The 21871-nt window shown below is 39.9% G+C and overlaps 2 protein-coding genes across 5 annotated transcripts in view; one reads left to right on the top strand and one right to left on the bottom strand.

Moving 5' to 3' along the window:
- The first annotated feature begins 812 nt into the window (after nt 1-812).
- On the top strand, nt 813-7136 carry LOC120516745 (protein FAM177A1). Of its 2 annotated transcripts, none has more exons than XM_039738641.1 (5): nt 813-1162; nt 3111-3257; nt 4004-4070; nt 4449-4546; nt 6303-7136. In XM_039738641.1, exons 1-5 carry the CDS (start codon nt 1136-1138, stop codon nt 6492-6494), a joined length of 531 nt encoding a protein of 176 aa, XP_039594575.1. In that variant the 5' UTR covers nt 813-1135; the 3' UTR covers nt 6495-7136. The 2 variants fall into 2 exon arrangements, with proteins under 2 accessions (XP_039594575.1, XP_039594576.1); XM_039738642.1 differs by lacking the exon at nt 813-1162 and adding an exon at nt 1418-1527.
- Nucleotides 7137-11359: 4223 nt separating this feature from the next.
- LOC120516826 (cilia- and flagella-associated protein 45-like) overlaps nt 11360-21871 on the bottom strand; it is a 16160-nt gene continuing 5648 nt past the window's right edge. For 2 of the 3 annotated variants that reach the window (XM_039738780.1, XM_039738782.1), the window contains 7 exons: nt 19784-19933; nt 19444-19622; nt 18430-18535; nt 17296-17453; nt 15964-16155; nt 12932-14136; nt 11360-12255 (listed from right to left, as the gene is read on the bottom strand). In XM_039738780.1, the coding sequence (XP_039594714.1) occupies nt 14067-14136; nt 15964-16155; nt 17296-17453; nt 18430-18535; nt 19444-19622; nt 19784-19933 (855 nt within the window). In that variant the 3' untranslated portion in view covers nt 11360-12255; nt 12932-14066. Of the gene's footprint in view, nt 12256-12729; nt 12797-12931; nt 14137-15963; nt 16156-17295; nt 17454-18429; nt 18536-19443; nt 19623-19783; nt 19934-21871 lie in introns of all 3 variants that reach the window. The other variant, XM_039738781.1, reaches the window with a different exon arrangement.

Here is a 21871-nt window from a genome sequence, read left to right as displayed (position 1 = left end):
CGCAGGTAGGACCAGGGAAGTGAACCCGGGTGTCCTAACTGCGAGGCAGGCCAAATGAATTTAAAGGTTTATTTTATAAGTCATACAAATGCGGGCTGTAGAGTAACCTCCGCAATTAAAGAGCCACGTGGCAGCAAATGACCGTCCTTAAGAATATCAAAGGATGATAACAAGACGTGACGTCATAACATCAAAAATCATTTATTGAGTTTTAAATTAATGTAAGAGAGTTAACAATAGGGCACTGTGTCCTCGTTTAGGATGTGGATGGACTGTCTCTCTCCCCTGGACTTCAGGTAGCCATAGTGTTTATGTGACTGCAGCACAGAGAAGAAGAGGCCAACGTTGGGATGGCTGCTGTCACAGCTTATTTTCTTTGCGCTGGTCCAACATCACTTGATATCGATGTCCTAGAAGGTGGCAAATGCACAGCTTGTGATGTGGTTGGCTGACGGTTTTACTCTCTTCAGGACACTTTTTTAAATGGTGGATGTGTTGAAGTTCTTTAGTGATGTTTAAGTCTCGTGCAGGCAGAGGCATGGCAGCAGTTCAATGACTGGGGCGATTAGGACTTTTGTTGATTTTCCCGGCTTTCCTTAGACACCACCTGACACGTGTTTTGTGGGTTATGAAGCAGCCTAAACTCTCTGTGAGATATGAGGTGATAATCCACCTTCTTCACCAAGGCGTTGATGTGCTCAGACCTGGTCAGGTCCTCTGTGACTGTCCACCCTCTCCAGCTGTGGGATTTGGGGCGGGGAGATGTGTGGTGGTGGTTCCTCTGTTGTTTTCTCCCAAAGACCACAATCGGCTCCTTTTGTCTTGCAGACATTCCTGAATAGTAGGCAGTTGTCCTGGCACCAGTGTGACTGACCCGCCACCTCCTCCGGGTAAGCCTGCTCACTCTTTTTGGAGATCAGACCCTCCACAGCTGTGTCATCAGCAGACCTGATCCCGAGGACAAGTGGCCTAAAACAAACAAGGGAGCCCCACAACGCACACACACACGTGTCAACGCTCCCGTCTTCTGCCGGAACCTGTTCCTCCACTCCCTCGGTTCTTATCTCGTTTGGCTTTCACATTTCCAGCCGTTTAAACAGCCGAAACACGCGGAAGCTCCGGAGAGACAAGCAGCATGACGGAGGGCGGCAACGCCGAGCAGGTGAGTGGCGCTTCGATTTATTTAACTTTGCCGAGACAAGTCGATACAAAGGGAACACGAAGTGAATAAAAAGCGGAGCGGCGCACCGGCGAGCAACCTGTTTGAAGAAAACCTTTAAAACCCTCCAAAGCCATTTGTTAGCGAAGTGCGCGTGCGCGGTGGGATCTGCGTATGTGTGTCATCGCCGCTCCCACTTTTTTCTCCGGTAAAATGCGAATTTCATACTTTTTATGTTACGTCATCACATCTAATAAACTTTAAACAACGACGACGACGGCCTTTTTGTCCGTGTAAACCGAACGGTTTCTAGCAGTGGGACAGACAGGATGGCATAAAAGTTCAGAGCGTCGGCCAGCGCTGTCCTGGTAACTATGGAAACGCTTGGGAGAGGGTCATAAAAGGGAGGCACAACGGAAGGGTAAAGTGAGCGCCGATGGGTGGTCGTCCGGTCTATAAACCGAACGTGCCGATGGCAACAAAGCCTTACCGTCCTGTGCGGCGGCACACTCATTTTAAAGGCGCTATATTGTAGGGTCCTACTGTCACGTGGACGGAGATCAAACATTTAACATTTCACCACTGTCCAGCACTATTAGTTGTTAAGATGAAAGACGCTATATAAACAGGTTTACAGTCTCCTTACTTTCCTGTGCAGAGAGTCCAGTGTCATTCTTGTTCCCTATCGATTAGCACAAGTCTGTCACCAAGCTGAAGTTCCGTAACTCATGACTGCATAAGACCATCGCCTAATCGTGTTTGTTTTATTAACTTCCTTTTTATGTCATCTTTTAAAGCACGTTGTGCTGCATTGTATGAAAATGTGCTACATAAATAAATGGTGTTGTGACAGAGAGGAAAGGCGCTATATAACAAGTTTGTAGGGTCTCTGCCCAATGAACCAAGTCCAGGGAAATTCTTACTTGAACACACTAATCAACATGCCACACGTCACCTCGCTCCAGCATCATTGGTGACAGAGATGGGAAAGGCACTATATAAATAAAATGTATTATTATAAAACATTTAGAGAGGCGTTAGAATTTCACTTGACTCTGTAGATGGAACACTGACACGTCTGTGCTAATTGGCGTGAAACACACCGCTCACTTCCAAAAGCAGGACTAGTGACATATGAAAGGCACTATATAGTAGGAGTATTACTGTCACACGCAAGAGTCCTGTGAAATTTGTACTTGCATGTGCTAATCAACACGCAGCACAGGACCAGGCTCATTGATAAATATGAAAAGGATACGCCATAGACGTGAAAGGCACTATATAACACAAGTCCTTCAGTCACCTGTACAGAGACATTCTCACTTGCACCTACCGATCAACACATAACATGCCACCAATCTCCACAACCACCATTAGTGACAGAGATGAAAGGCGCTATCGAAGAGGTTTATTGTTCCATGTGGAGAGTCCAGTGAAATTCTTACTTGCACGTTGTGAACATACAAAGCATCTTCACACGCTGGTGCCGTGACTAGTGATAGACATGAAAGGCACTATATAAATAGGCTTATACTGTACAGTCACATATAGAGTGCAGCAGTGAAAGACTTTCTTGCATGTGCTTATCGTCACATCACCCGTTTCCATTCTCCGTCGCCATCGTTCGCGAGTTGCGGTGCTTTACCTTAACTTCTGTCTTCATTGGCCCAAATGTTCTTTGAAAAATTTCACACAAACCTCAGCGAGTTTTTCTTCATGCACAGAGAACCACAAACACAGAATAAACAACAAAGGACCGCGGTGCAGAATAGGACTTGAAGGGCCTTCAAAATTCGGCCTGATGTCATTTGGAAGAAACTCACTTGGTGGGACTGGTGAGGTTTGCTAGCCTGAGTACCCCCAACCCCCCCAAAATGTTACTTTAAAATGGACTTGGAATCAGACTGGGGGGTTTACTGTCCACTAACAATGCAAAGTTCCTCTGCCGCAGGTCCAAGGAGAAAGTGGGGATCTGAGGAGCATAAAGGTACCCAGGAGGGTCATCCACTTTGCCACTGGTGAAACAATGGATGAGTTCAGCACTGATGAGGAAGAGGAGGGCAGTCAGAATAAACTTCAGGAGGCGCCTGTTGATAAAGTAAGAGCACAAAGTTTTACTGTCACTCATTTCTTATCCTCTTAAGACTTTCCGATTGTCCACAATTCTAGATTTTCAGAAGCAGAGGGGCATTGGTAGCAGCAAAGGAGTTTAACAGAATCATTCACAGCCCAAAACCTCAGTGTGTTGTTCTCGACTTTGATCGTCGCCTGATGATGTGGGCTGCTTACGCTTGGTTTCATCTCTCTGACCTTCGTTTTGCTATGGACCACCATGTTGGTCTCTCCCACCATATGGTCCTTCTCTCTACAGAGTTGTTCTCTGATCTCCTGCCGTTTGTCAGGTTAACCCACAAATCGAATTTCTCCAATGAAGCTTCCTGCCCTTTGCCAGAGTTCATCTGTCCCACAGCCTTCTACCGTTCAGCGTGGAGGACGTGTGCAGGTAGAATTTCGGTCTTGCATTCAAAATAAAACCAATTGGAGCGGACAAAGTTTGCCAGCTGATTTACTATTATGGAGGAAAAAAAGAAATAATCCTCTTCACCCGTCCACTTTCTAGGCTCACAGGCGGTTTACGTGCAACCGGAGATCATCAAAGAGAGAGAGAAAGAGACCCTCAAATCAGGGTCATGTCTGAACTGTCTGCCCCTTTGTGATGAAGTGTGGTGGTAAAACTCCAAAGGGCCAGGAAACATCTCGACAGACACCAATGGCTGCCCTAAGGTGACACTACAGGCTGCCATCATCTTCTTATTCAGATTTTTTTTATTTCTTGTTTTGCAGTCTCAACTCTCCTGGGGTTCGTATCTCTGGTTTCTGACAATTCGTTTTGCCTTGGCGTCACTAAACAGTAAGAGAATTAAAATTTTAATTCCAAGCTTTTGCCCAGGGAACTGCAAAGCTGACATTTTTTTTAACCACTTGCATGTTCTTCATAATCACCTCATTGTGATTATGTAACATTACTTCTATTTATTATGTATTTTATTTGTTAGTTTTTCTTTTATTCTATTATTGTAAAGCACTTTGGCCACAGCATTCCTATGTTGTTTTAAATAAATTGACATTCTTCTTTTTTGCACATTGGCTGTTCTTTGATTTTTGTGTTGTTGACCTCCTCTCTGAATACCCAGTGCTTTCATTTTTGTTTTACAGGATTTGCTCTTATTATTGTGCACTGTGTGTCTTATGGGGTCTTCTCACGTTGTGTCTTTCTCTCTCTTTTTAGCCTGCGACTTCCTTGGAGGAAAGCTGGCCAACATCCTTGGACTTAACACGCCGAAGTACCAGTACGCCATTGACGAACACCACCGACGACAGAACGAGGTGCGGACACGACTGCACTGCTCAGGGCTGCTTTCGTGTTCTCCTTCATATTCTGATGGGCTCCGTCTACTGAATTAAATTATTACTGGTCACGATCAAAGAGATCAAGCAAAACAACAACATTCTTAGCCATAGTTTGCAAGTGAATTCTATATGTGGTGTAACAAGGCAACCTGAGAAGAAGCTTCAGAAACACATCACCGATTTTACACTTGTGCCACAACAGACACTAATTGAGCAATGCGCCTACCAAGTCATAAATGGGGGGGACCACCCTTACACTCCACAGATAACAAACCCACACAAAGGAGGAAGTGGTGCCCCTGTGTGCAAGTGTTTAGCTGACATGTAATTTCCGAATCCTATAATTTCCCCTGGGGATTTAATAATGTCTTGCCAACTCAAAATACTAAAATGCTGCACATCCGGTTTTATTCTTAAAAACTAAGACTATTTTGATTTCTTTAATGCTTCTTATAAAGTCTGCATGATTGAAGCATCAACCAACAGACTGAAGGGGCGCCTCAGTTTATTAAATGGAGTTGGCAAATTTATTTTGTGCTCAGGTCCTGTGCATTGCCTATCGTAATACACAAAGTGTCCACAAGAGGGGGGTGTTGTTCAGCGATCCTATTCTTTTGTGTAATAACTTGACTCATTTTAATACAATTAGAAAAGCCCCTTCGTATCGGAGTACAACTTGCAGAAAAAGCCATGTGTAGACAGCTGCGGTGGTCCCGAGACCCGTGAGAACTGGTAGGAGCGGCCACAGAGAAAAAGGAGACAAAACAGATCCACAAACGCAACTAAACTAAGAACATTTGAATCAAAAGGCAGTACGCAGAAACAAATTCTACTTACAATAAATATAAATAACTGAATTTCCATTCTTATTACTTATAATAATATCTTGGATGACTAAACTCCCACCTTTCCTTAAACCAAGCAAAAATGTTTGTTTTCCCACTAGTGGTTGATAATCCTAAAGCAATAAATTACAAAATAACTTTCAACTTAAAAATTGTTTAACGTTTAGCCATATGGCCCAATGAGGAGGCTGGGATTCAAATTCAAGTGTTCACTTCCTGGGAGTTTGCATGTTCTCCCCGTTTCCAAGGTCGCCAGTCCCTCATGGCACGCCCTTCGTTATTCTATTAAAGGGCAGCAGTCACATTTTCAATATTTTAACAGCAAAAAATTACCTTACCTATGGGAGCGTCGAAAGAAGGAAACCAAAAAATGGCAGCATGAAATGATACAGCCAGACAACTCAAACCCCTAATCTTTGAAAAGGGAACTCTTCGTTATTAAAACATAGAAAAATGGGACTGTTGCACATTAAGCCAGAAAAGAAGCGGCAGTGTCGTTCCACCATTTTATGTTACAAGTCTGACGTTTAGCTTCAGGTCATTTCTGAATACCACGGATACCTTGCAGTCTCATTATATTATATATCTTCTCTTCCCCAACTCAAATATTTAGCACCATATTTGGTATTTATAATCACACATGGCCAGCGAGGGCATCCCTTTCCTTAAATCATCATGACATTTGTTTTACCTCCCCGTCTGCAATGACTGTGATGAAATGCAATTTAAACAGGAGACAGTGGGGCGTCCTGATGTACTTTGTGGATGTGGCAACACTCTACTTGTATGAAGCCTCACAGCAGACATAATGGAGTGTTAACTGTCAAAGACACATCACCTCACTACTTCAGGTTAACGTACAAAGCTTTCCTTTTATTGGTTTTCAGGGATCAGAAGATGAAGATGAGGAGTATGAGCTAGAAGAGCAGAACTGCAATGAATCCCAAGAGAACCAACATCTCCCTTTACAAAATGCGGAATATGGCGCAATAAAGGCGAGTCCCAAAGCTGAACTCTTTGAAGAGAACTCCAAGAGTGATGGCAGTGGGACGGTCAACACTGGCTACGTAGGCGATTAAGAAGAGACCCTCCGAGCTCTCGCACCCCTACACGACACTGTGTGGTTTTCACTCCTGTTACTGCCGCTTGATGGAGGAAGAAAACCTCAAGTTTAAACCTGGAAGCACAAGTCCTGTGGAGACAAAAGTAATCACCAATTTAATTGTAAAATGTGAAGGATTTGCCACCTATGGTGGTACACTTTTTAAATTTAGTAATATTTAAAAAATATATTGGTATTCTTCAAATAATATCTCAAAGTGAATGAAAGGTGACAAATTCTCCTTTCACTCCTCGTATGCTCCATGATAAGTCACCCCTCAGCTGAGGTGGTCTCGTTCCCAGAGTGCTGAATGGTACTGAGCTGGTCTGGCACACATCCTAACAGGACAAGGACGCTTTGTGCCAACACACTATGCCAAGGACCAACAGACATCCTGTACTGTTGAATTATAACTAACTGACTAGTACTGTATGTGCAATTCTAATCACTTCACACTTCGTGAACAGCCAATGTCGTTAATGGAGGTCTATTTGTGTCTTGATAGCATACTTAGGATTGTAAGAATTCTTATTCTGTGTACATTTGTGCCTTTGTCGCCCGCTGCTGTAACTTGGCAATTTCCTTTTGGATTTAATAAACTTCCTAAATGTTCATCTCACCGCAAGACCCAAGATTGAAGATGTACAGTAGTAAGCCCACTGTGTCGCTTAATGACATTTACTGTAAAACCACCTCCATGTTTGTAAACCTTATACTCGGGTATTAAATACTTCTGAAACAATAGCAGGTAAACTTCCAGTCAAGGAGACCACAAAGTCCAACAATATTGCTTTGCACCTGGGACCCATGAAAACCTAGCTCTGCAGCTGAGCGGCTCACACAATATCCATCCATCCATTTTCCAACCTGTTGAATCCGAACACAGGGTCACAGGGGTCTGCTGGAGCCAATCCCACCCAACACAGGGCGCAAGGCAGGAAACAAACCCCTGGCAGGGCACCAGCCCACCACAGAGCACAGACACATACCAAGCACACACTAGGGATAATTTCGAATCGCCAATCCACCTAACCTGCATGTCTTTGGACTGTTAGAGGTAACCCACGCAGACACGGGGAGAACATGCAAACCCCACGCAGGGAGGTTCACAGAATATACTCAAAAAAATTATTTACACTAGGGGCGTTGCCCTGCTCACTACACTCACCCACACCCTCCCTCTGTGGCGCTATGCACCAGCCACTTCACATCTCTGCCTCTCGCGTTGTGAAGACAGGGGCTGGCTAAGGTGGAAGCCCCTCTTAAACGGTGATACAATGGGAAACAAATACATTTTTTTAACCTCCTCTATGCTCGATCAGCTGGCTTGCTGCCACGTCATGTGATCTGCATGTTGTACTGCACTTCAATATTTAAAAGCCAGTACAGCATCGGTCCTCCTTCTCTCGCAGGACATTAAAGTGTCTCAGAGAAAAATCACATCATATTATTTTATTATATAATATAAAATTAGTTTTTTTTCTCTAGTTACTTCAAAAATAGCATTTAAAAATCTAGAATCAACATTGATACAGGATATTAACAGATGCTATAGGAAGAACCCAGATTTCACAATATGACTTCTATTAAGCATGTTTAGAGTCAACAAATTTAAAAGTAAGCAGCACTTCTTTGGACTGCTGGGATACACACAAGTGGACATCATGCCCTCAACGCCAAAGACACTGCAGTAAGCAACATCAACTGGGTTCTGAATGTTACAAACTGGCGAATGTTACAATGCTGCCATTCATACAGATGACAGTTATTCTCTCCCAACAAAGAACACGACTTCCTTTTACTCTCTCAGGACAGCAAGGGGACCAGAACTCCCATCCGAGACCTCATTAACTGAACACTGGGAACAACTCGATCTCCTTGACAAATGTTTCTAAAGGGGCATTAGAAAAAGACTGCAGGCAGGAGCAACAGAAAGACTTCTAGCTTTGTTTCGCTCCAAGTGTTTTATTTGCTTTTGGTTAATGCAGTTCTCACAGCCTTGGCCCTTACATTTCTTTACTTCTGATTTACCCGCTTGGATCTGTAATTATTAACCTCAGTGTTTCACATTCACTGACCCACAAGTTTCCTTCCCCTCTCTTCCTAATCCCATGAGTCTAATCATCCATTTTAGGTTGGCGATGGGCACAACATGAATTGGCTGCGTGATAAAACAAACAATCGACAAAGCACATAACTTGGGTCAAATTTATACATCATTATGACCCTCCATCTGCCCCCTTATTGTCCCCCATTGTCATTCCTTATTTTAGAATGTCACAGTCTAAATGCTCAAGTTTGCCATATCAGCCCAGGGAGACAAGTGTCTCACTCACGCGCAGAAAATGTGCAAAATTTGGGGACCACAGAAGTAGACAAAGAAAGTGCTCACTTCATAAAGTCCATCCAGTATTTATGTAAAATAGTCAATTAAATACTATGGCTTAGAAAATTTAGCAGTCGTACTGCCTGTGGAAAGAAGCTGTTGCACATTCTGGCCGTTGTTGATTTTATGGAGTGATATCTCCTACCAGATGGCAAGAGCTCAGACAGTCCATGAGAGGGAAGTAAGGAGTCTCGCACAATGCAGAGGGATTTCTTCTTCCATCTGTCCTTAAAAATGCCCTTAACGGAGGGGACAGCGACCTCAGTAACACCCTCAGCCATCCTCGCCACACATTGCAGGACATGAACTCCATTATTGTTTTCTGAGTGAAGCTTTGCTGCATTTACAGATGGGCCTACACAAGTAGAGTAAAAGGTAAAATGCAGTAAACTCTGGACATTACGCCTGTCAGGGCTTTACATAATGACAAATGGGTCATCTTAGTGCAAGAAAAATGCATTTAAATGAGCAAAAAATTAGACATTCATCTATGGTATGATGACCAACTATGAAATGAAGAGCAGCAATGGCACACACACAAAACAACGTAAAACACACACAAAGAAAACCACAGAACTTTAGTTATTCCAAAATTCGTACCTGCCATCAACAGAAAAAAAACCTGGTAAGAAAGTCCAGATTTAAACTAAATAAAGGATCTCCTTAACAGTCTGAAACAAAATATTACAAGTGTCCTGGGCTGATTTGATAAGCACCTCTAAGTGCCGTTGGTTTTATGAGGGACCCATTTGCTCCTGTGAGTGAAAATAGAAAATGGTTGTTTTTAACCAGGCACTATTTCCAAATAAAAGTTAAACTGATTGGATTGTTAACACAGTATACATATATAACTGGAAACTCCATGGACCTTTAAACTAGTTTTAAAAAATAAACAGTAAACAAAAGCCTACTTGTTTTTATTCTCTGCTGGCAGTTACACAGGAAAGGAACACAAAAGCTAAGCAAACATGCTGGCACCTCTTCTACTACTGGGATATTTACTTTACAAGTTCATAATATCCAATTGAATTTTCTCCCACCTCTTTCCCTGATTCCTCTTATTGCCCATTAAGACAGTGCCCAATACTTCCCCTTCGCTCAGTCCATACCTGACTTGTCTGACATCACCAATGACATCATGTCACATGACTCGACTCCCAGAAGCCTTTTAATGGCATAGCTATTGCAAGTCTTCCCCTTACATGTAACCTTTTGGTCAAGTTTTCATTTCTCCTTCTTGTTAATCAGGTCTTCACCAAGACAGCATACACCTTCAAGACTTAAAAGATGTTTGCTACCCTGATGCCAAATTAGCACAGCAATCGGTATGACACTGCATATGACACAATTGTTCCTAAAGCCTGATCTGCTAGTAGATAACCATGTAAAATATGCTACAGAAAATTTACCATACTGTAGCCGACAAAGAATGGCTACCAGGGACCACTCTGCAGACTTGACATTTTCAGCTGGCACTACAATAAACAGAAAAAAACAAAGATTTGTACATTAAAAATTAAATGACATCGTTTCAGTCTCTCTCTACCTGCTCCTCACATCTCTGCAATGTCCCAAACCATCAACACAAAATTAACATCCAGAGAGTAAGTAAACTTTGTATACATGTCATGGGGTATGTGTTACTGACACATGTTTAAATAGATCTTTGTGTTTTGTTACTTTTTTTTTTTTATAAACTTAAAAACAGGCCACCCATTTATTTATTAATTTATTTTTAACTCAATTAATCTAATATTTACGTTTATAAGGAGCTGTCAGGGATGAGCAGGAGTACCGAATCCAATGTTAAATAGGACACAAATTGAATGGACAGCTTCACCCACACAAGGATAATCAATCTTACTTTACATCCTGGATGTGAGAATTTAAAATCAGCAATGGACAGAAATGTATAAAGTCTGCACTGTACAGGTTCAGGTTCCTAGAGTCTATGTCCAGAAGTGTAGGGGAATGCCATTTAGTGAAATTCTAAATTATAAGATTACATTTCTAATTACTTTTAGTGTGTCTTCGGCTTAGTTTACTTACATTTGGAAAAGACGATCTTGATTCCATCTTGTTGTCCTTCAATGCCGTGTGCTCATAGCAGCAGTGGCCAAAGAGGAAGTCTCCCTCTTTGTTAAATGAAAGGAGCACTACACTTCCATATTGCAGCTGCAAAACAATACAACAAAAACACCAACACGTACTCATACATGGTTCTGAGATCTCGTCTCACCACAGAGTCGTACAACAAGCAGATCAAGGGTACCCCAAAGGGTACTGACAAACAGCATAAAACAAAACAAAAATCAATTTAAGCCATAGCCAATAGGCCGTGTTAGAAATGTAAAGGCAATTGAAAAACAAATATATAAAAATAAAATATTTATTGGAATGAACCTCACAGGATTATTTGTCACATATAGAAGAATATTATTGCTGAAACTGTCTGTGAGGCCAACAGTGACGTCATGGTTTCTGTTATATTCAGAACCTGCAATTCTGTGGGTGAGGTGCACCAGCCCTTAAGAAGTCTGCCTGCAAATGTTCTGGTCAGCTTGAATGTTTTTTTTTTTTTTTTAAAAAAACACAGCTAATTGTAACCATAGATCATTATTTGATTTTATGCACAAAGATTTACCCACATATGAAAACTATAACAACTGTGTACCCAGTACAGACTGTGTGGAACAGTAGTGTTCCTTAACATACAACTACAAATAACATATTTACAAATGTATAAAAAGCTGTATAAAAAGTGAAATATGTAGAAAATATTTTAAATGTTAATACAATATGTACATCTGTAAAGGCTGAAGGATCCTTTTAAGGTGCATTTTTATCCAAATCCTTCTTCCTGCCCACACTGTGATAAAGGAAAAAATACAAAAAACTTTTCTATATCTTTTCTTTTTTTTTTTTTTTAAAAAGTGGCCTCTTCTACATAATTCAGTTCCGCAGGTTGTAAACTCCTCAGTCTCAAAAAAGACTGAATCAGAATTCAGCCATGTGCACTCCAGCAGGCATATGGAATCACAATGGCGCACACCTTCCAACTCTTTCCACTCTGACGTCCGGGAAATGTCCTGCAAACCAGCCCTATATTAGTCCTTCAGATCAGGATGTGTGGCACAACCAACTGGAGTAGCCGTCTTCTTAACTCCAAGGAGAACTTGAGTGCGGGGAGAATACGCTGCATTTTCCTTTTCTTCTCTATGCTCAAAGTTCTGGGAATTTGATGTTGCTAAAGGTAACAACATGCAGAAGTCAAAACTTTCTGGATCCTCTTGGCGTTGATGGCCTCCTGCAGCCATCTGGGTTTGCTTTTTGATGGACTAAGATGGCACCGCTGTAAAAAGGTAGGAACATACACATATATAATTTTAAAACCGATTTCTTTTTGTATCATATCAGACATCATATAGTTTGTAATTTATGTCCAGACTATCACTCAAATTTCTTACGTTTTACTGAAAGTGATCAGCTCACCTAAACAGCACGTTAATAAATCTTCTCATTTACTTTGTATATGTGTGGTGTGGTAAAGGGAGAAGGCAACCTCTAAATAAATCAACTCTAAGCTGAAATCTCACTAATAAGACATTCTTAAATTTACTTCATACAAGTCATGTTAGGTTTAGGGCCTCATTATCAATAAACTCGCCAAACTCATTTGGTTTATATGGTCTCTTTAGCAAACGCCATCCCAAGGCACTTTACAAGTTCTTATAACACCTGATGTCCCAGTGACTTACTCAGGGTCACAAAGTGAGTCTGAGGTGGTAAATGAATCAGAAATGGTTTTCAGAAAGCAGCACTTTACCCGTTATCTAACCTCGCCTATGCCATCCTTTTCGGTCGTCTTCACAGTAATATTTGCAAAGATCAAACTGAAATAAAGGATAATAGGTGGATCCTTACTAAATAGCCATTTTTTAAATAACACTTTCCATTTGCAAGCTGTAAGTAAAACAGAAAATAAAACACAAACACCATGTAACATGCAAGTAGAAGTGTACACTCACCTATTTAAATTGCTTTTAAAAGATCCGTAGTATTGCAGCCTGCTGTCTGTGCACTGCCTGCTGGGATAATTATTGTGTCTAGTAGTTTAAAGGTGTTAATTATCCAGTCTGAAGAAAGATGGGAGTAAAGCGTACTGAAGGAAACGCATAATTTTTATCAGAGTATTTAAAAACTACTAATAATTAATAAAAGTCCAAACAGACTTTAAACTTCACATTTTTAAAGATGATTATGTCTATTTTCATATACTTCTTATTCCATTTTAGATTTGTAAAGAGTCACAGACTATCAAAGTAGCATCTGGCACAAGCAAGGACCAATACTGGATGAGATGCCAGTCCGTCCTGGAGCAAAAAGCACAAGGCCAAAAATAAAGTCAACTTCAAACTAACATTGGGGCTTAAGAGACAAAAATAATTTAATGATAAAAAAAAAAAAGTGCAAAGTTGGTTTGTTAGTTTTTTCCCTTTTGTTCTTCGTTTAAATGAGTAGCACAAGGCACATTCAGTAATATCCTGGGGTTGCACCCCTCTACCAGCCACTGTCCATACAGAATTTGCACCTTTTTCTCATATCTGTGTGGGTATTCATATCGATATTACAGTTTTCCTTCCATATTCCCCAAAGACAGGTAGGTCAGGTTAACTGGTGACAATACTTTGACCATGTAGGCACTGGTTGTAGATATGGCTTGGCCCTACAATGAACTGGTGCCCCCTCTCCAGGGATGCTTTCTATGTTGTCCCCAAGAACTCTTTAAGGAAGTCTGAGACCATTACGCTTTTGCCTGCAGGATTTCCTTTGTCCTATTAGCTAAAGGTGAGCTCAAATTACTTTAGTTTAGAAAATGAAAAATTGGGGCAGTACTGTTCTCTAGGGGACGCCCACGTAACACCTGGCTGCGGCAGACAGATGGTCACTTCCGGAGTGTGGGACTGGACGGCTGCCAGCCAGGATCTTGAGCTGCTCCGTTGTGCGGTGGGTGCGGCAACGCACTGCACTGCACCACTGCATGCTCCCCAACCTGACCTGGCATAAAACCAATATGCTGGTTGAAGCCAAATCCTGAAAACTGTTGCAGATTACCCAAGGCAACTGACTGCTGTCCTAAAACATGGTATTCCAGTCGCAATCTCATAAGGGTGGTAGGTAGTGGAGATTTCGTTTCACCATGTTGAGGTATTTCTCTTCAAGGCCAGAATCTCTGAAAATAAAACCAAAAAAGTATATTAAAATGTCACCCAAGTTTACATAATAGAGGAGAAAAATTGGACTGGTTATTTCTAAAGAATGGTATTCCCACTGTACTCAACGTTAAAATTGGCATCTAAGATTTCTCCTCACAATCCCTGAACTGGAAAATATGTGATCCTTCACTTTTCACAAAAATAAACAGCTCAATCACATTAACACTGGTTATTTTACTGAACTGCTGTTCGGATCTGTCGATTGATTTTTATTTTTTTATATAATTACGCTTGGATACATGTTTTGAGGTAATTACTTTCTATTTAAGAGTAAGTTTATATTTTAGATTTGCATATGGGCACAAGCTCTAGCTGGTGACTGAGAAAATTAGTCTGTGAGTACAAGCAAGTGAAATTAGAACCTTGTGCAACGTTTCTGGACTCACTCTACATTGGGTCACCAACTCCAGTCCTGGAGGACCACCATGGCTGCTTTTTCTTAATGGGTGACCCGTTTTTGCTGCTAATTAACTCCTTTTGAATTAATTTTCACTGACTTGCTCTTGAAGACTTAGACCCCTTTAATTGTTTCTTTTTCCTTAATTAGCCGTCAAACAATGAGATACAAAAATTAAGCAAAACAGGACCAGCAAATGGTGTTCATCGTACGATATCAAAAATATCTGACGAAGGTCTCAGGAATGTCGATCTACTCAGGTTCACAAAACATTTGAACAGCACTCTTAGAAAAGAGAAAATCTAAAATTTCAGAAATGTCTGCTATCGCACCATGAGAGTAGCAATAAGCCATGGAATTAAAGAGCGGGTTTAATTAACGAGAATCAACATGTAATTAAGCAAATTGTTGGAGTGAAATTGGTTTGCATTTGAGTCCCTGACTTAGTTGGTTTTCTGTTGGCTCCCTCACTTCACATTTCACTTCTGTTTGGGTGCCATTTAAGGAAAGAAATTAAGCAATTTAAAAGGCACAAGGAAGAAAGTCAGGGGAACAAATCTTTAAACAAGTCAACTAAAATTAATTCAAAAGAAGTTAAGTAGCAGCAAAACCAGGTCACTAATCAAGAAAAGGGTTAGAATGAAAACCTGCAGCCACAGTGGTCCTCCAGGACCGGAGTTGGTGACCCCTGGTCTACATAACGGGGAGAGGAGCTTAACAAAACTAGGGGACTTTGGAGTAGGAACCACTGCTTTTCCACACTGATAAAAGCCAACAGAACTGTTCTGGACAATTAGTTATGGATACCCCAAATCCCCCCCCACTGCACACATAGAAGGCATGACCAAGATGACCCATGGCAAATCTAGGATATGCTGGACAGATCATATCTATGAATTAGTCTCATTGCATCAAGAGAATTCCCCAGGATAAGCATATTAAAAATTATGAAAAATAATGAGCCTCTATAATATCGTTCTTCTTAAAGCAAATGGTCTGGAATATTAAGTGAACATTAATTGTATTTATCTTTTCATTTGAAGACCAATGTACTCTATGAAAACGCCTCCATAAATTGTCACAAATCTTTTCTGATGCAAGTTAATCCATTACAACAGCCATTTACATGTTTAGGAACAAACTGCAACCTATGTACAATCTAACAGGCAAAGGGTTAAAAAAAAAAAAAAAAAAACTGAGCGTGATGCTTCCCCGAGATCTTTCCTTGAGCTACCAGGCAAAAAAATCTGAGCAAAGCTGTGTAATTAAAATGTAAAAATTACTTTGGGATCATACAATACTCTCTCTTCCTCATAATATTGTTCATGCCATAAACTCAGTAAACTTGTAATTGTAAATATATATCAGACTCTAAGCTTGTTCTTACTTTAAATTTTTAATTTTTTTAGCAGAGGTTTCCCGTAGCCGTTGCTCCCTTCCTTTTGGATCCAGCCGTTCCTTTAATGCTTCTGCCATTTCTTCTTTTATCTGCATCCTAATGTCATTAATCAACTTCAGCTCTTCTTTCTTCCGTCTATCTTCCTTTTCTCTCTCATATGCAAGAGCTTCCTGCATAAATCTAAAGAAAATCACAATAACCTTTCAGCCAATAAAAAGCGTTTTTTTTTTTTCTAAATACAGAAAAATGGAAATGTCAGGCAAACAATGGAAACACAAAGACAATGCAAAGACAGCTACCTTAGATATAAGCTTAATCATTTCTGAAATAAGTAACTGAAGTTAGTCCACCTTCACAAATATTAAGTATGCACCTCTGCAAAACTAACTAAAAATTATTTTTCAGACTGATAAAAATGTTACCCTTCCCAATTTTTATTAATTATAAAACCAAAACACTCTTCTTGACCAAGTCGTAAGGACGTAACCAGTTCCAAAAACCATTGAACTGGAAGTCTTTTCCCCACACAAATGAAAAAATTTGCCTTTCAGTAAGAAATGTTACTGGAAAGTTTATATATTAAAAAAATAGAATAATGATACTCTAAAACATTTACAGTGTGATGTTTGGCCGGCCATTCACCACGGCCAATACCCCCACGCCACCAGGTGGAGCCCTCCCTGCAGTATGGAGGTGCCACAAAGACCAGCAGGACATCATGGACATTGGAGTCTTTATGCACAGCCCTGCTGGATACCATGGGGGCCATTAGGACACGCTGCAGGGAGGAACAACGAGTATTTGCCTTATGCCCCGGAAGTAGTCCGAGTCACATGGACAAGGGGAATGATGTGCTTCCAGGGTGAAGAAAAGGACTTTTGATCTGACCCGGAAGTGATAGGAGATCACATGGACTGGGAATTGGAACACTTCCAGGTCAGGGATAATATAAGGACTCTGGGAACTCCCAGACGGCGAGCTGAGCTGGGTGGAAGGGTGGCAACGCGTGTGGGAGTGGAGGAATTATTGTTAGTGATTTGTAATTGTATTTATGAGTATTGTGGAGAGTAGGGTCCTTTGTGCACTGTTGTGTTATAATAAAGTCAACCATTGGACTTTTATATTGTATTTGACGTCTTTGACAAGGGTTCAAGGGAGCGATAGTGGACCCAAGCTATCACAACAGTCTCGTCCAAAATTCAGTAACAGTTTCTCAGTTGTTTGTTTTTAGCAGTAACATATCCACCACAATAACAAAGAAGGAAAAATTTCTATTAGCTCCAATCTAAATAATATCTCCTCAGCTGCAATCCCAAATACCTCCGCTCCTTTTTAAAATTAGAAAAAAACTGAGGCTCTGTTTGGCTTGGGCGAAGGTCTTTGTCTTTGTCTCCTCCACTACCCTCATTACGATCCCACTTTTTGCACCACTGTTCTCTTTCTGTAGCCTCCCGTCGAATGCGAGCTATTTGAGCATTCTGTAGTGAGGAAAAAAGCAAATACTAACATATTAACAGAAAAAATGTTTCTGGTTATTTACTTGAATACAATAAAATAAACTTAACAAACCATCATTGTGTACTGAAATCAGGGAGTTTCAAACTCAGATCCTGGGGGAATATAGCGGGTGCAGGATTTTCGGTCCCACAAACTATTAATTGAGGAACAATTTTGCCACCAACAGAATGAATGCTTTGCCTTTATTTTAATTATCTTGCTTCTTCAAAACTTACGACTGCATAACTGTTGCTTCTTTTCTTAACCAGCTATCAAACCATATGGACAGGCAAAGAGAGACAACAAATAACTATCCAACTAGGGGTCTCGTATTTGTTTTTGGAAAGCCACTATTTTTAGCTGTAGCTTCTGAATTATAAGCCAATTCCTGTTAATAAAACTACATTATTTAACTCTGTGGTCTTCAAGAGTTCTCATTCTGTCACACCAGGCATTTCTAAAACTGATTTTTTTGTTTTTTTGAAAGCACAAGCACAATTTTTTGAGGATTATATATATTGCTCAGACCTTCTTATTTTCTTTCATAAAAGCAACAATGTTTCTCAATCTTAACAATGAAAACAAACTAAGCTTGTTCCACTGGCAGTAGTAATTGTTACTAATGAAGAAAATGGCTGAAATGAAAACCTGCAGACTCAGTGGCACTACAGGATCAGAATTTGACACCCCATCTTAAAATTATATAAATTGGAGGTTATTGTTCAGAAATTGAGATTTGACATAAGCCCACAAAATATATTTACACTGCTATCTACTTGCTATCTTTCAGCTGTTTACAGAAAGGTCTGAACATCATTAAAAACAAAATATACACAATTTAAAAAATGAAATTTTACAAAATGTTATTGAACAAATACATGAATATGTTAGAGAAGAATGTTGATTGGAAAATGCCAGCCTCCTCAACTTTATTAGAAACATTTTACTACTTCTGACCTGTTTCTGGGTCTTCAGTATCTCCAAAAAACGTTTTTCTTGCTCTCTCTCTCGTAACGCCCTCTCTTTCTTCTCTTCCATTTGCTGCCTTTGAAACTTCCCAATTCTAGACATGTCAGCAATAAAAGAACATGACAAAGCATTTATATACCATTATATGACTTTGTTATTGTTTAACTCCTAAGCAATTGCTCTGTCCTGGGTATGATGTTCATCTGCATCCAGCCCTGCATGTAGGCCCTCTAACCTGTAGGGGAAAAACTTAGGGGGTTGGTGGCAGTATTGGCACTTCAGCCACCATAAAAAAACCTCACACTGTTCCACTCCATCTGAACTAGTGTGGTGCTGAGGTGTCACCCGTTACATGGTTGCACTCAGGTCCTATTCTGGATCCTGAGGTAGTTTGTCGTGTGGTGGGTGTGGAAATGCGCTGTATCAGCGTCTGCTCCTAACCTCCAATAGAAATCCAACAGTAGCAATATTGCACTATCACCTTAACCAAACTAGCTATTTAGGAACACAAGACTTTATCCTTCCCATATTGTACAGTGCTTGTAGTTAGGCCAAGAAAAAAAAATACTCAACAACTGCCTTGACTTGAAAGACAGACGTTTTCACATGTATTAAAGCGTTTGGTTTTCGGCTTTACCAGTGCCCAGTTAGTTTCGATGTAAAATTTTGCCAGTGTGGGCAAGATTATTTTGTAAAATTTTTGGAAAATGCTGGACTTACAGATCACAATTTTACGTGGTAGATGCTTAAATACCATGTTGGTGAAGAAATAATGCCAGTTTGAAAAAACAAACAAAAAAAAAAAAAACACCAAACTTGTCTTTTAACACATTACATCTTAACCGTCTTTATCTAGAATTCCTGGCCAAACAGACGCTTGGGGTTAATGCCAAGGAGGTTAATCAGTAATTTTTTACTTTGACATTCAAGGACTTGGCTGCTTGACTGCCAGGCTACTAGAAGCAGAGTAACACTGATAAAAGAAGTTGTGACTATACATACTCAATAAGACGTTTTCTCCGAATTGCCTTCTTTTCCTCCTCTAATTTTATAGCTCTAATCCGTTCTTCTTCCATCATGTTGTGTAGCCTTCGTTCCTCTGCTTTTTCACCCTTCTTCATCTGTTTCTTCAGTACTTTCTGGTCCTCCTGCACTGCATGACAATGAGCTGCTAAGAGAAGCTGAAAGACACAGGGGTTTGGTTAGTTTATATTTAATATTCTAAAAAAATAAATCGGCACAAAATAAATTTCATAAGTTTATTATGTAACTAGTAGATTATGACTATGTACTTTTTTCTGGGCTTTGTTTCATAACTGAAACTAATTTTATTCCACTCTACCTTATTCAATCTCATTATTTCCTCATCACGTTCTATCATGAGATCTTCAGCTCTCTGAAGAACCATAGCTCGGTGTGCTCGGTCTTCACTTTCTGGGCAATTCGGAGGTGGTCTACTCTGCGGGGACCAGGTCCTCTCATTTTCTGCTTTCTAAGAAAGTAAAAATTAAATGCAGCATCAGGCAGCTTTCCAGGACTTAACATTTATTATACATTGTCATTAACAAATATATCTTTGAAATCTAAAATTAAAAGTTTCCTATAAATTACTAAAACCCATGAATGACACATTCACACCTACTACCACAAAGACCTTTTATCAAAATGCTTATTTTTTTATTCAAAAACCATAGTATTATTGTATAGCCAACTCTTAAATCACCATTACAAGTACTTCATCTTATGTTACCCATGAAAATTACTGTAATTATCTAGGAATTACAGTATGCATTTATTGCGTGTGAAATCCATATAGGAAATTATTACAAAAGAACATTCATATACTAAAAAAGCAAGAACATATTGGATTTTAAGAAAAAGGTCATTACTTTTATAATGTTTGCAAAGGCAACCTATGGTAACTCATTCTAAACTTGTTACACTTTGGTATTTACCTGTCCAAGTTATCTCACACAGCTTCAGCTATGTTAACACCGGGAGCTTAGGGATGGCTAATCTACAGACTTCAGGACCACTAACATCTTCATTTTTGACTGCTGTTTTTAAGCAGTTGCACCACCCCACCCAAAGATAAAACAATTAGAGGTGGGCAGAACACTAATAGGACAGTGAATGCTAGTTTGACATTTTGCCCCAATCTGAATTCTGGGATAAGCCTGGAAATGGTGAACCACAAATAAACTCTTCAAGACCATCAAAAGTTGAACTTGCACAAATCTAGTAAACTCAACCAATACATTTTTGTATATACAGCACGCACAACACTTGTGCCATTTAAGTAATTTTTTTTCCTGAGAATTCAGTTGCGACACTCCTCTCTGGCTGATGTACAACAGAGCACTGCACAAGATCCATGAGTGAGAATGAAGAGGCAATACATTTGAGTCTGGAGATTGCACAATCCTACTTAAACAGAAATCCACCATGAACACCTGTAACAAACTAAATGACTGGAGAGTAAAATTATTTTGACAAAAGTAGTAAATAAACAAAATACATTAGTGAGGTGTCACGACAGAAACATATTATTTTACAAACTTCTATCTGCCAGCAACTCCACCTCCCAAATCCAAACATACACAGCTCAAAGTCATAAGCAACAACAAGTCCAGTATTTTAATGAACAAAAGGACAAACACTGGCCATTTTGGACACAGCCTACATACACATTGCTATTGGTAAATATAAATGGCCAATGCTCGTTAGAAACATAACCCAATATTCCTCACAACAGATATCTGAATCAATGCATACGAGCTTTGTGTGCTAGACTAACATTCAATCAAGGACATGGTCTGAATTACTTTATTTATGGTTGAAGTAGACTGTGGTTTCTATTAATTATCTATATTTGTCTTTTAAGAATAAATGAGTCATTCTGTAAATAATCAAGCTACAGAAAAAAATCATTTTCAAAACGTAAGAGTTTTATGTAAAAAATATGAATAACATGCATCCACTCTGCATGTTGTAGCAAATCAGCATTGCAGAAAATAGGATCTTAAACTGAGATCACAATATTGCCTATCCCTAACAATAATTAATCAAAATATATTTTGATTTCTCTGCAATTATCATTTCATTGATTCTGAAAAGATCCAAAACACTAAATTATTGAAATGTACTCCAGACTATGACTTAGCACCTCCCATGTTTAACAAAAGGCTGCAGACAGATAACCTAGCTTTTAGGTAGTTCTTCCTCAGAAATACTGGTATCATATCATATCATGTTCTGATTCTGGTGGAGTCTGCTTGCTTCAAAGTACAACTCACTAAATTTCCTTAAAGAGGTGACTTTTAAGTACAGTTCTTAAAATGCATACAGACTACATTTTATGTTTGCGACTAGCTCCGTTCCTTCAATTCTCAACATGAAACATCTTGAGGATCAGTTCTGAACTGTTTGT

The sequence above is a fragment of the Polypterus senegalus genome, chromosome 16 (genome assembly GCF_016835505.1).
Source record: "Polypterus senegalus isolate Bchr_013 chromosome 16, ASM1683550v1, whole genome shotgun sequence".
NCBI lineage: Eukaryota > Metazoa > Chordata > Cladistia > Polypteriformes > Polypteridae > Polypterus > Polypterus senegalus.
This window is presented reverse-complemented; position numbering and strand designations above follow the sequence as displayed.